Here is a 15,363-nt window from a genome sequence, read left to right as displayed (position 1 = left end):
TGCCGGTCAGTATGACAGAGGTTTTCGGGTTAAGCTCGTGTTATGGAGCGATGAGTAATCATTGATTTAATGATGAGTCTTATGTTTAATTGGCTATATCACTTTGTGGTTATATTTATAGAATTTGGATGTATATGTATATAGCTATGTAATATCAAAATCCGGGAATTGTAAAACTATTTTCAGCATAGCTATATAATGCCCAATTTTTGTACTTAATTTACTTGATTATTGGGATCGTGTAAAATGAAATGAGATGAAATATTTTAAAATCTATTTCTAAAAAGTAATATGTAAAGAGTTCGGGCTGCGAACTCGTAACTGACTCCGCTCCGGAAGATATTGATAAAGCAATTAAAAAAAAAAAAACACTTCAAAGAAAGAAAAGATAGTCACGTTGCATTGATTCGGATACTCGGTAAAGCTAACTATCCATTAAGGGAAAAAAAACGAGATTACGACAATATAGCTAGCCCACAGCAACGTGATGCTGAGAAGCGTTTAAAAAAGGCAATAGAAGTAAGATCTGCTATTAAAAAAATTAAGACAAATTGCAGTCTAGACACGCGATTGTTGGAAAAATGAGAATAGTAGGAATGTCATGTCTAAAGACCATAATTTAACTATTCCCACGGGCGCAAAGTGGCGGATGTATTTGAATGAAAAAATGACAGTGATTGAACAAAAAATGGCAATCTTGTATCAATTGGAAGATATAATAGAAAAGCAATTGCTGGAACAACGGCCAATTAGGCTGTGAACTGGAGAACTGAGGCTGACACTGTGGAGAAAAATCGCTGATGCAGAACATGATTTAAATGTTAAGGAAAAAAAAATTTACGTTAATCATGTACACATTTAGATCTGATTAAATTTAGTACCTAGTAGTCCAGAATCAGAATGAATTTTACAAAAAAACAAAATATATTATAGGTATAAGAGGAGAGAATATAATTATTATATAAAAGATATAAAAGAATAAATAAGGATTTAGTCGAAATATACTGCCAGCCTATGTCGACCACGATCGAGATGAAACTAAGTACATACGTCGTTTTTCGTGCGCTGTAAACACAATCGGCAAACAGTTCGTCAGACTTTGGCGGAGTGCGGTAAATAAAATCTCTCATATAAACTACGCAATATTCTTTCAATCGCTTTCAATTACCACAAAACAATGGGCGTAGTTCGCCACGATTATGGCAGTAATATAAGAATATAATAAGAATTATTTATTTCTCGAAAAGAATTACATGCATATAAAATAACAAATGATCCCACACTAGGCCAGGCCTGTGTCGCATCGAGTACAAATAGACATTTAACAGACAAAAACATGGCGCGACAATATGGAAAAAAAAATCTAAATTAGTTTGTATCAATACATCAATCAATAAAATAAGATAAATGCAATTCAGAATCTCATAATAGTAAACATAGAAAGCAGTAAATAAATAATAATAAAAACGAAAATTAAAATATTAAAACAATCTGTAGCGCCATCTAGTATAAACATCAACTATGTACTGTCGACATAAACTTTTTAAATCGCTTCCTTTTATTCCAAACATAGAAATATATTAATCTCTTGGTACCTTCTAAGGATATTGTAATAGGCTTTTAGGACCAATTCTTCACTAATTTAGAACGTATTCCTAAATTCAATAAAGGCTTTTTTATAAAACATATTTTAAGATTTCCTTGTAAATATAACGAATTTAATGTAGCTATAAAGCCAACAAGCAGTGTGAAACACAATCTTGGAAAATTCTACAGCGGACTAAAACTTCTTTAGCGGAAACTACGCGAAAATAGATAAATGAATGGCAAATAAATAACAGGAAATATTTACTTCAGCCTCGTGCCTCCTCGACCCAGCGAGGCCAATTTACTTAGAGACTTCGCGAAGAAAGACATTTGTTTACGATTGGGCGGAATGTTTCAATGATTTCATGTTTTATTTTTTTCAGGTAGTTGAACTTTGTGGTTAATTTTTTACTTTATTTAGAGGCTGATTATGATCGCCGGCCATTCCGTCACGACGTGACAGCTAACGAATTTCCGACCAGGAGCACACAACCAAATGGAGTTTTCACATCACAAGATGCTGGAACGACCGCGTTTTGCATCCACGTCTTGTGGGAAAATTAACAAGCCGGAAACGTCAGGCGGGTTTATTTAGAGGCTGATTATGATCGGTCAAGATCTAGATCAATGTTAAAGGATTCTTAGATTTAGCTGAAGTTTAATACACATACGTATGACTGTGACCCGAAGACGGACAAATAACTTATATAAGTATTTTTTTATTTTGAAAACAAAATAAAATATCCTTACCTATTACAAAGACCTCTTCGGTGTCTGTCTGTTCACTGCACGAATTGTCACCAATAGTGTGTGATTTCTCAAGAAGGTTTAGATGTAATTTACTACATAATTTATTATGTTTTAACCCGAACGAAGCCGGGACGGACCGCTAGCAAACTATAAATGTTCCTATTATAGTATGTCTATCTCTCGTGTTAGACATCGTAAATACTCAATATTTACGATGTCTAACACGAGAGATAGGCATTTCCTAATGAAAGTAAAAAAAAATCATACATACATAGAGAACATTTTCTCATGACATTTAAATATAATGCTTGCGTTGAGTTTTCCGCAAAGGTATTCAGTTTGCATAGCGCCGGCCATTCCGTCACGACGTGACAGCTAACGAATATCAGACCAGGAGCACACAACCAAATGGAGTTTTCACATCACAAGATGCTGGAACGACCGCGTTTTGCATCCACGTCTTGTGGGAAAATTAACAAGCCGGAAGCGCCAGGCGGGTTCAGTTGATTTTATTTCATTTTGTTTTATATAATTCCGTTCAATCAGAAGTAAATTAAATTGAATCATACCAAATCGGGCATCAAAGTTATTGATTAAAAGTACAAACAATATCTACAGCAAAATAAGAGTCTGTCTATTCGGTGAAACGAAGAAATAAATAAATTTAACTTACAACTGTTGACATTGGCAGTTCTTGAAGTAAATAATGAATTCTTACCTGTAACAAAATATAAACACAATTAATATAAATTATGTGTAATGTAATGTAAAGTATCATGAATAATCATAACCAACAATTGTTTTATTTATTTAGCCTGTAGGTGTTGTGTTCCACTGCTGGGCAAAGACCCGTAAAATAGAAAATATATTAAAACAATATAATAAAACTTGTTAGTGCAAACTCCATTAGACTCTTAGCTCTATGCTCGAATTCGTCCGGGCTGCGCGTGCGTCACGTCTCACGCGTTGCATATTAATCAATGCATAATCAAATCTATCCTATTTTAGATGCACACGATTTTTTGTTGCTACTAATATTAATGAATATTATGAGGAACTTGCAACATCTAGTTTAGACTTGAATCTTTATAATCCTTACTTAATATAATCCATACTTAATATAATCCATACTTAATATAATCCATACTTAATATAATCCATACTTAATATAATCCATACTTAATATAATCCATACTTAATATAATCCATACTTAATATAATCCATACTTAATACAAACTGCTGAACCGACTACGATGAGCTTGGCATTTTATTAGTTAAAGATTTAAGTTCAAACAAGACTACTTTTTATCAAATTTCAGCCCCCAGGTACCTACCAGAAACGGGTGAATGAATTATATGACAGACGCACCCTATTTTACCGCGGGCGGAGCTACATGAAACAGCTAGTATTAGTATATATTTAATTTTATATCTGTGACAAAGAACCTGCATAATTATAAGACCGTTTAGACGAACTTTTTATATAACAATTGTAAAAGAATATGTATTACAAAAGTTGTATAAAAACCTTTTTGTTATTAGGAACTATTATTCAATCCTATTGTAAAGCAGTAGGTGGTTAAAATCTGAATCGAATCAAATCAAAAGGGACTCGGATTTCTTAAAAGAAGTCGTTGTGCTGTAGGATGTGGTATAAACATAATAAAATGATCGTGTTGAAAATAGTGTATTGAATTGCCCTTTTAAACTTTTTTTGCATCAACTGATAGCATCAATCGAAATGAACATAGTTAAGTAAACACGAGTCTCAAACAAAAAAGGTATAACTAAAGGTAGGAGTAACCATGAAGTTTAACCCATAAATTTATTGTATGAAGTTTTTAGAATATAAATGTAACATCATTTCCAATTTGTGTCATTTGTCCTAATATATTTATATTTCCCATATATTCACGTATATGCGGTTTCAACCTAATGCATAATCAAAATTTTAAATTGATACGCGGCATCAGCCCGAGGTCAGCGTCAAAAATACTAACTAATATTATTAATCCTAATATTATCAATGCGAAAGTAAGTGTCTTGGTTTGTTATCTTTTCACGCTCCATTTACTCAACCAATTTTCTTGAAATTTCGAACTACATCCCGGAAAATTAACGCGGGCGAAGCCGCAGCCAAAAGCCAGAATATCATAAATTAATTGTGAAGATTCTGCTATGATTTTACAACCGGTCTCCTGCCTGACGTCAACCATTGGAAACACTATCTATTGCAGTCTAGCCGATAGGATAGGCTGCAATAGCATTTCCAAGAATATTACCTTCTAGTCGCGTCGTGCGACATCCACGTTACGGAGTGGTCTTATTCTAGGGCGTAACCTCAAGATATTTATAAAAAGAAGTAGCCCGCGCGTGGCGCGTCTTCCTGAGAACAGTTTATGTTCATCATTTATCGTGGTTTCATTTGAGCGAAGCCGGGACGGGCCACTAATATTAAAATAAGATCTACCAAAGTTTGTCTAGCAGACGCGCGCAAAGAGCTTCCCGTAAGCCTCTCTATAATGTCCATTTTTATCGCCACAACAATGCACGAGCTGCGAGCCTACATAACCAAAAAGCAGGTAAAGCAAAAGCCACTCTGTGTAATGGTAATAAGGGTGTGGCCATGTGGTAGATAAGTTTGGGGTGCTCACCTGCCGTGACGGGGGCAGGTGGGGTCCCACCTGACTCGATATAACGGCAGGGTACAGATTCAAACGAAATATGGTGAAACTTAGTATATGCTAATTTCCAGTTGCTTCTTTCTTATTATCGAGCGTTTCGTACATCCTTGACGTTGGTCAAAGAACAAATGGCGTTTGAAAGTCAAAGTAAGAAACCTAGTGGAAAGTATACGATTCAGTAATCCTATGTAAACTTAATTAACCTGAGCGTCATTTTTAACATTTGTTTCACTGGTCACGAAATATCCTATATTATAAATACCCAAGTTTGTGAGGATGCATGGATGTATGTGTATATTACATAAAACGACGATATAATTAATGTACATTTACGAGATACAGAAGCCTGAAGGCCTAATATACAAAAAAAAAACATTGAACCTCAAGAAATAGATGATAAACTTTCCGCGCGAAAACATTTTGAACAAGAAAAAGAACGTACTGAATTAAAAAAAAAACAGAGTAAACACAACACAGAGTAACAACATACTATTTTGCGTGGGCGGATCGTAAAGTGAACCGCATCATAAACATACTGTACTGACATTAGACAACGTTGATAATAAAAAAGTTTATAAATTGGGTAAACGGCGCAAAGTAAAGTTGAGATACAAGTATGTACATTAATATACATTAATTTATGTTGTTCTCAGCTTTACATTCGTCAGCACATAGATAAAAATATAGTGTCATGTATAGGCCTAGGGCCACATTTAGTTGGATGAAGTGGAATAGATTCTAAAATAGTAACAGGTTGCTACCTCATCGACTGTGAGAAGAATCTCCAGTTCAGATCCAATCGACTATGAGTAGAATCTCCAGCCTCACGCCTTGATTGACTTTTCATATTAGGACATCAAAACATGTCATTTTAATCCAAATTTGTCGTCGCTGTCCAGTGTTTAAAAATTGTTAAGAGCAAGATCTTCTCTCAAAATAAAAATATTTAAGTATGCCTGCCTATGAAAAAAACTATCGAGAAGTTAATATCGAATTGGGTGACACGATACTGATATTCAAGAATATTTGTCTCAAAAAAAGGTCAGACATTGTCATCGTGTAATATATAAAGTTGTGATCAAAAAATGAAAACCACACATGTATCCCAACTCTTAGATAATCTCGTCTAAGATGATTGATTGTGTGTTAACCAACACATGCGCGGTTATAAATACACTCGCGACGGGAAAATTTTCATTCGGCCGGATCAAAAGGAAACCATCAAATTAAAATACCACAGTTACCAAATTAGACTATTAATAATGATTGTGACGACGGTGATGGTATTTGGACTAATGTTGATAATGATATAGAAAACTCATTTACAGAAAGTTTAAATAATCTTGGAGAAACTAATGATTTATATGTCCAGCAGTGAACTTCTTATGGCCGAGATGAAAATGATAAAACAAACTATATTAAAAAATATCATAAGCTCCATTTACCTAATAAAATAAAGAGAAAAAACACGATATTATTTCTCTTCAATTTATAACGTAGCATTGCCACTCATAGTCATCAATGATAAGGGAATAATAGTAGGCGCCATAGAGCTAGATAATCCTAATTCATTTCACAAAGGGCTAATTAGTTCACTCATGTGCGTAAGATCACTGCCCCCTACATGACGGAAGTCGTAAAAGCCGTGTCAGATGCCTTAGGGCTTTGGGCGACTTGAATAAAATCTGACACCAGCGTTAGTAATTACAACAAACACAATAGAAGAATGAAATTAAAAAATCAGAAATAAAATTAGTACTTGCGGAAGTATTACAAACCGATCGACTTTACTAGTCGATCGGTATGTAAAACTTGTTATCCAACAAAATATTATTGACAGCTGCAATAAAAGTGTGGATATTGTTTATGTGATCTAATTAATAGTTTGTATTAACGGCACAGCAATGTTAGCTTTCCCGGTTCCATTACTATTGGACGAATCACAGTTCATGATCTCGTTAACCCACATTTTGTGGAGCATGAAGAATCGGTTATAGTTTCTGCGACCTCGCATTGTGTAACAGACGGCAGACTTGCGGAAGATAATGCCACATTAAATGAGGAAGCAGTAACCTATTGACCAATCTATAAACATTAAAATTAAGAAAATATAGATCAAAAATATTATTGTTTAGATAAGCTTACAACCTGACAGATAGACTGTTCCAAGAATAGTTTACTTTACAAAATTTCCCAAAGGAATTTATTTTCAAATGTAAGTCAGAAACGTGTTACAGTTCATTGCACACTAAAGGAACAACACTAGTTTTATCCAGTCTTGGAAAAATATGTAATTTCAGAATAACTTAACGTTCTGAAACTAATAAATACATTCAAGAAAACTAAACAACTATGGAATACTTTACTAATACACACTCATAGAACAATGTTACGAACAACGGTGCACGTTGTCCATTGCGAACTGCAATAGGTATAAACAAAATAGCGAGCCTATGAATCATTCATGCTACATCATTGTCGGCTACTTAGTAACATTAAATCACATCCACGCCCAATCTCTTGTGGAACCGCTACAGACAGACAATGATAAGGTGTATGAAGGTAGCGGCTCTCCATGGCGCTATTCTGTTAGAATTTCAGGATAGAAATTATCCTATAAGTAATTCTTGGTTTCATCTTTGCGTGTCGATGGCAGTTCTACAAGCGCCATAAGATTGGATACATTTTTTTTTGCCAAAACCATTTCATTGGCTTCATCAGAAGCTGCTTTTAGGTTTTATGGTATCCGTCATTCATTGGAAATCTGTCCAGTAGACTGCCTCATGGAATACCAAAATGCACAAAACAATATTAGGTTAAACGTAAAGAGCTTTAGACAAAATGAAACTAGGAAGAAACGAATACAACGACCGTACGAGAAACAGAACATACAGTGAAAGACAGAAACAAAGGTGATACGATAACCTAACAAAACAGTTGATAAAAGAAAAGCACGTAAAGTTGCAAAGTCAAAATATACGAGACCTTGAACGTATAAACCTTAGAGGTCAAATCTGTAGACTTCTGAGGCTTGCGCGCGCGCAGCGACATGTACGCGCGATCCATCGCCGCAACAGCACCATTCGTACCGCACAACATTGCACTACACTGTTCCAATTTCGCGTTTTATTTTTAATTTTTCGGCATGAGTAATCAGCTGCCAGTGTTGTGTGCGCGTGCGTCGTTCACGGGGCGCCTCCCGCGACTATTTTCGAAGCCCTATGCGCCGACCCTGCCATGTGTCACGCTTGAGCCCCCCGTGTACGGAGTACGTTATGGCCGCTGAGTCAACTTTCTACGCACGGAAGGGCATCGCTATGTAATATTATGGTAAGGTGCTGTACTTAACATCTATAAAAGAAAGTAGAACAGTAACAGACTTTTCTATGTACGAAATTGAAATTGCAATATTATTTAATTATGAAGCTCGCATTTAATTAATGTATCAATCAAAATTAGAAACAAAACATACTTCGTATATAACACGCTTCGTCAATGTTTGTTGTACAATACCTCATCCGCAAAAATAGTATACATTCCGCAACGCAACACGCTTCATCAAAATATTATGCGTATTACTATTAAGTTAGATCGTTGGGTTAGCATCTCATAACACCAGTCTCGAACTCACTTTTGGGCTAACTCAATCTGTGTGATTCGTCCCTATATATTTATTTATTTATGCACTATTCAACAACAGTTTTTTTCTCATGAATAACTACTAAAGTTTCTGTTAGGAATTTAAGGTGGATTTGGTATACCCTTATGGTGGTTCAAAAGCCGTAATAAATAGTTACCGTAATAACTTATTAAATCATAGACTGCGAACGTAAAATAGGTTCTTATTAGGAATCAATAGGAATATAAAATTTACAATTTAATATTCAAACCAACCGGAAATCATAATGAATACACGCTTCCTGTAGGATTAAACCCACCATCTTATGTAAAGCACTACCACAGAGGTAGTTAGACGCAATAAGATTTGAAACTAAATGACTCCGCGGCCCGATCATACACTCATACATAAAGTCATAACAAATTCCGTGAACAGAATTACTATTAATGTATTTACTGTGTTTATTATCTGTGCAGTTGACTGTTGAACTATTGCGCGGGATAAGATATAGTTTCGAAAGTGTTATTTTTATGTTTACTTGAAGCTTGATTTTATGTAAAAGTCGTTCGGATTTTTACGTCGCGTTAGAGTTGGCAGATTTCAGTCATATTCCCATACAAATAAGGCTTAAAATCGTTAATCAAATGAAAAAGTTAAAGAAACACCTGGATTACGGTCAGATGTGAGATAGAGAGACTACCCTGGCAGTAGAGGTAAACCCAAAAAGTGATGGTTTGACGATGTCAAGTAGGACGCATATCCTTGGCCAATGGACACCGTTGTAGAACGTGCGAAGTGGACAAGAAACTAGTTTGTAGTTGTTAGATAAATAAAAAAACTTTCAATATTCGAATATTAGACAAACAGTTCAATAAACAGACACGTTAAACTTATTGCGTCTACTCTTTTTGCGCCGGGGGTTAAAAATTGAAAATAAGACCCTGCGGGCTCCGAGGCTGCAAAAGAAACCAGTGGGCGAAGTGCGGGTTTGCATCTCACTTCTCACCATCGAATCGATTCGAAGTGAGACCGAGAAGTGCGCCATTGTGACGGAACGACAACCACGCTGCAATGTGATTGGTTCGCTGCGTCTCACTTTGAATAGATTCGATGGTGAGAAGTGAAATGCAAACCCGCACTAACCCCTTTGGAAAACGCACAGACGAGATCAAACAATTTCCTTCATTCATTAGGGACAGTCTCAGGGTAACAATGTATTACTTAACTTCAATGGCGTTGCCAGTTCACTCACTAGTTAATTTATAAGAGTCTTTCCTAAATTAAACTGTTAATTAACAATTCCAGTGACAATTAGGACTGTGACACAAAATAGTGAAGATGCAGATGCAGTCTATGTCGCGATGAATTTTTTTTACTTTCTGGCATTGAAAGAAAAACAGTGTGTGTCAGTGGCTCCTGCCACGTTATTTTAGTAACTTATTTTTATTTCCGTGCTACTTGTACTGAACTTAAAAAAGATTCATTCACCAAGTTGCATAGAACACATCTTGTTATGTAAAGAACTACTTTTTTCAGAAAACCACGTCCTCGTCACAATACCGATGCTATTCACTCACCTAATCGACATCAGCCACTACCACGAGCCGCAATGCAACAGCATTGTAACATTTGAACACTGAATCTAGGAAATATAAACTGGAGATTAATATTATAGACGATAAGCTAGAAACTTAAGCCCGTCATTCAGCTAATTGTGACCTTCGTATCTGGCAACTCTTTTAGCTCTGTATAAGAATTATTAATGTAAGCTTCATAAATCAATTAACATTGAAATATTAAGTCGGCGACGTGTATATAATTTCTGGTCTTCCTTTTTTCCATCACCAATTCCTTCGAGATTATTGTTAAACCAATAAACGCTCATCTTTCTGCAGTTTTACATAAAACATTATTACATTTTACAATACTTTTGTTTGTGTTTACACACAGCAATATTACTATTAAGGTGATCACTTAATTATATTATCTTTACTACTAGCTGAATCCTTACTAATATTATAAATACGAATCCTAACTAATACTGTTAAAGTACCTAAGTTTGTTTTTTCATTACCTCTTCACGCTCTATCTACTCAATCTTCTTGAAATTTTGTTTACATGTAGTTTGAAGTATCGAGAAGGACATAAGGTACCTGTCATCCCGGAAAATCAACGTGTCCGAAGCCGCAAGCAAAAGCTATATTCCCAAAATATTTTAAGCGAACTTTATTACTTCCAGTATTATTTTACGGCAATCCTGTTGCCAGCGCAGTAACAATCTGAGGAATGCGTGGTCAAAATGGACCGGGCACCATTTCTGTACGTTAATTAGTTTGCCGTGCCGACTTTAATGACGCCAATTACGCACGCCAGTTTAATTGACGCGTCACCAGGATAACGCGATCGCAACTCGGAGATAAAATTGAATCGAGATAAATGTGCAAATATGTACTTTCTAGCATACAGTTCATAACATCGGACAAAATCTGAAAAGGATGTTGATGAAGACCATATACTTCCAAATATTGAAAACAGTGGCGTTCTCAAAGGCTGTGCTGTAACTTCTTGCAATGTTTCATCGCAAAAAATTAATTATGTGTAACCTTATGTGCACCTATTACAACATATCGCTCATAACGAGAATTATCGATGTGAGAAGGCAGCAAAACAAAATGAAACTTCGACTGCTTTACTAAATCATTCGTAGGAAAATATATGTTTGCAGAAGACTAGCACCAGACGCTCAGTGCGCAGACCAAGTTTGCAGGATGCAGGAAAAGTGGGTTAAAACAGCCATGGTAAAAAGGCCGAGAAACGAGACGATCATACGATCTGAATGCGTCAGATTTCACGAGATACGCGCTCGACAAGGATAAATGACGAAGTTGTGGGGAAGCCTTTACCCAGCAATGGGATCTTCTTCTTCATGTCGTATTCCTCATGGCTGAGGGTCGTGGTCATTACGTGGAATTAAACACACACAACAACTTTCTTGGCATTATTAATGGAGTGATTTGCGTTTGCCTTCTCCATTTCACACACAAGTTAATAAGAATCAACCAGTGTGCAGGTTTTCCTTTAACGGAAGCAAGTGGTGGTCGATGAAAACTACTATACATGAGTCAGATTGGTATACAAACTCATGTGGCACGAGAAGGATACGAACCTGAGACCTTTTGATCCACAGGCGGGCATCTTAACCATTACACCACCACCGCTTCAAAGCAATACTGCATGGCAATAACTAAAAATAACCGATCGGAGGCATGTAGTAGATAGAGAATTTAAGGTAAATACATATTTTAAATTGTCGGCATTACAAATATATATCAGACAGGGTCGTACAGTTAACTGAATGCGTAGTGCGGGCCCTCTGGTCAATTGCGAGGCAGTCCAGTTCATTGAGTATGATTCAATCCCCGGGTCGACAACCGGCGCGTGGGAAGCGGGAACAGCTGACGCACGTGTACAGTCAGCTGCACATCGACCTATACAAACTCATTGTGGATTCGCTGCCATTACCGCGGCCTAGATCCATGATATGCGGTGAATTGTAACATTCATCTGCTACTTACTATTACTAGTAAGTAGGAGGATACTAGCTTGTTACGGTAAAAAAAATATATATATAAATTTCCCACGGGGACATTTCTTTTTTCGAGATGAAAGGTAAACTATGTCCTTCTCCATAGTTCAAACTACATTTATGCAAAATTTTACTAAGATTGGACAAGCATATGAGGCGTGAAGAGGTAACAAAAATCTTCTTTCGCATTTATCGCATTATACAATGACATCTGACAATTAAATCTACTCAACGTGTTAAAAGTTGCTTTTAAACTTCTCTGACGTCAATCACACGTAATTTTAACAAATTAACACACGTTAGTTTCAATAAAATTAAATATATACACTACAGTGTCCAGGAGTGTTGTAATTGTTTATAAGTTGTTAAAGCTCATTACGATGGCTGCCACAAGGATTTCCTGTATTAAACCGAGCGTTGATTACGAGTTGCACCAATCCACATTCGGCGTACTATTGTAAATAGACAGCCACAGTAGAAGGACCAGAAGGTTAAAGATTTTGTTTCATCTGAAACTCCGGTTTTCTTACAAGTCTTATTGTAAACAATCTTACATATCCTTTTATAATTTTACAACAAGACATACTTAGCAACATCCTTTTGTTTGAACGATTTGATTTATTTTCAATAATAAGTGCTGTGAAGTTTGTATTCATAATAAAACTTGTAAGGAAAATCGGAGTGTAATCGTTTATGTATTTATGTATTTTATTATTTTGTTTATAACTATTCAAGTATTTATTATATGTAGGTATGTAATTAACTGACTATATATGCAGCTACCGTGGCTACTAAGGTTAGAAATGCAAAAATAAGTTTGTTTGGTTACCTATCTTTACGCTTTTTCTACACAAAAAATCTACATGAAATTTTGAATACATGTGGTTTAAAGTACGGATAAGGACATAGGGTACCTTTCAAAAAATAAATGCTCCCGTGGGAAATTCACGCGGGCGAAACAGCGGGCAAAAGTTAGTCAGACTATAATGGAGTTACGATGGATTGAAAGGAAAATTGAGGAATTAGTGTAATACAATCGTTGATATTACAAAATAAGATCACAAAGTTTTCATTTACAAACAAACAATGAGACGTAATCAACATTACATTACTTATTGTTGGTATACCATTACACACATATACTTTGACACAACAATAACAAGCGTGAAGCGTATTTATTGTATACTTGTGAGATTATTCTTCTTATCCATAGACGTATTTCCTCGTGACTGAGGACCGCTGTTATTACGTCGAATGAAACACGTTTTACAACTTCGTGGTTTGTGATTGCCTTCTCCTTTTCACACACTCAGGTTTCCTCACTATGTATAGAATAGTACCACTCCATATGCTCCCGTGGATGTCGTACGAGGCGATTAAGGGACACAGCCTTGGCAGCTGATAGGCAACAACCGCATTCCTAAAAAGGGTTGGCGTCAGGCAGGTACAAAATCAAGACATCAATCTTCAAAATGTAAATGTTTAATTTTTATGCAGTCCCCGAGCTTTGGACGCCACAACCACGCATGCAACTGGGTACGCACGAAGATGAGAGACAGTCCTCGCTACTATTGTTAGCCTACTGTTATATACTTATACTGTGACAACAATGTAAAGGCAAGTTTATGGCGTAGTAAAACAAAAACGTAAATTGGAGGCCGGAAACACGCCCTACTCACACCATTTGTATTAGTCTACATAGTAATAAGACTTTCAATCGAAAATGCTAAATTTATAGAAGAACATAACATTTCAGTGATGCCTAATTATAATTGAATAACTGCTTGTTAGCATCAATCATCAATTATTGGAAACACTACAGATTGCAGATCTCCGTAAGGGAGGTATTTATGGGTTATGAGTGCTCCTGCCTATTACCGGACAGTCTGCTTAGAGAGTAATGAGTACAAGAAGTGACTGAGATTTTACAGGATCGTAACAAGTGGAAATAGCTAGTCTCTGCAAAGGAAAAACCATGGGAAAGAGGCATGATAATGTATGTATAATAGCTAAATAACAAACTATGCAAAGCTGAAATTGCTGGATGTATGCTGACATAAGAAGAATGTAGGGCGGCGATTCTCGAACATTGAACATCAACCGTTAATGTTGTGAATCATTTCGCGGATTTCCCGAAATTCCCACGAATTTTTCACGTAAGAGGCCGCGAGCAATTACTAGACCCGTATAAATAAACGAACCGTGCGACTGTTGTAATAACAAATCGGTTGTATCGGTTATGTGTACGTCTGGCGCGGTTTATTGCCGATCGGATGATAAACGACGTGAGAAATAGACCACGGATCTGTTGCGACTGTTTTATCAGATACTAGCGCACAGTCTCGGCTGCGCTCGGGTATAATCATAATAAAAATTATACACTAAAACCTTCTTGAATCAATATATCTATTAAAAAGCGACTCGTAAAAGGGCAGCTGATGATCATGTTATATACTGATAATATAAATATGAAAGTGTGATTGATTGTCGTTCGTCGAAACGGAACATTGGATTCAGGTTATTGGCGTGGAGATAGTTGGAGAGCTGTAGTGTCATAGGCAACTTTTTCTTCTTCTTCTTCTTCTGAGGAAGACTAGATGAAGTACAACTAGTGTTACATTCATTATAAATAGTACTAGGATTCTGGTCTTAAGAAATAATGAAAAAATAAACTACCTAATACCAACAAAAACAATTGAGGAAAGAAAGGAAAAGCAATTATTAAATTGACTGACAAAATTACAAGGATTTGTACCGACGACCAAACATTTTAAAATTTGAAATAATTTTCTTGTCAAATTATACAAAAAGGGATACTCAAGTCGGACCAGATATAGTTTATTTTTCCTCCCTGTGTGTGTGTGTTGATGTAGGTAATGACTTTGCAATGTACCTTGTGTTCGTAGTGCAATGATTTAGGTTTGTTCTTAAGATTACGAGCTAAAAATAAATCAATACAAACATGCATTATTTGCAAAAACCGTTGCTTCTGCATAAGTATTATATCCTGTTCTCTGCTTTGCATTTACCTACTTTATTAAATTTACCTTGAGGAAAATATTGCAAGGGATTGATAATGAAACGGTTACGTTCAAGACTTGTAATATATTTTAAACCTATCGAATAGACTGAAACA

The 15,363-nt window shown here is 35.9% G+C and overlaps 2 protein-coding genes across 6 annotated transcripts in view; both read right to left on the bottom strand.

The window, feature by feature from the left end:
• LOC128678375 (regulator of G-protein signaling loco-like) overlaps positions 1 to 15,363 on the bottom strand; it is a 58,460-nt gene that overhangs the window by 14,915 nt on the left and 28,182 nt on the right. Inside the window, exon 4 of one of the 2 annotated variants that reach the window (XM_053759859.1) lies at positions 2,663 to 3,055. The exons of the other annotated variant lie outside the window; for it this stretch is intronic. The gene's annotated coding sequence lies outside the window, so the exon portion shown is untranslated. Of the gene's footprint in view, positions 1 to 2,662; positions 3,056 to 15,363 lie in introns of those variants that run through there. 2 annotated transcript variants of the gene reach the window in all.
• The window catches only part of loco (locomotion defects), a 66,720-nt gene that overhangs the window by 43,232 nt on the left and 8,125 nt on the right, over positions 1 to 15,363 (bottom strand). Inside the window, exon 1 of one of the 4 annotated variants that reach the window (XM_053759863.2) lies at positions 8,008 to 8,230. The exons of 2 other annotated variants lie outside the window; for them this stretch is intronic. In XM_053759863.2, the coding sequence (XP_053615838.1) occupies positions 8,008 to 8,121 (114 nt within the window). In that variant the 5' untranslated portion in view covers positions 8,122 to 8,230. Of the gene's footprint in view, positions 1 to 8,007; positions 8,231 to 15,363 lie in introns of those variants that run through there. One more of the 4 variants, XM_053759864.1, reaches the window with a different exon arrangement.

The sequence above is a fragment of the Plodia interpunctella genome, chromosome 19 (assembly GCF_027563975.2).
Source record: "Plodia interpunctella isolate USDA-ARS_2022_Savannah chromosome 19, ilPloInte3.2, whole genome shotgun sequence".
Taxonomy (NCBI): domain Eukaryota; kingdom Metazoa; phylum Arthropoda; class Insecta; order Lepidoptera; family Pyralidae; genus Plodia; species Plodia interpunctella.
This window is presented reverse-complemented; position numbering and strand designations above follow the sequence as displayed.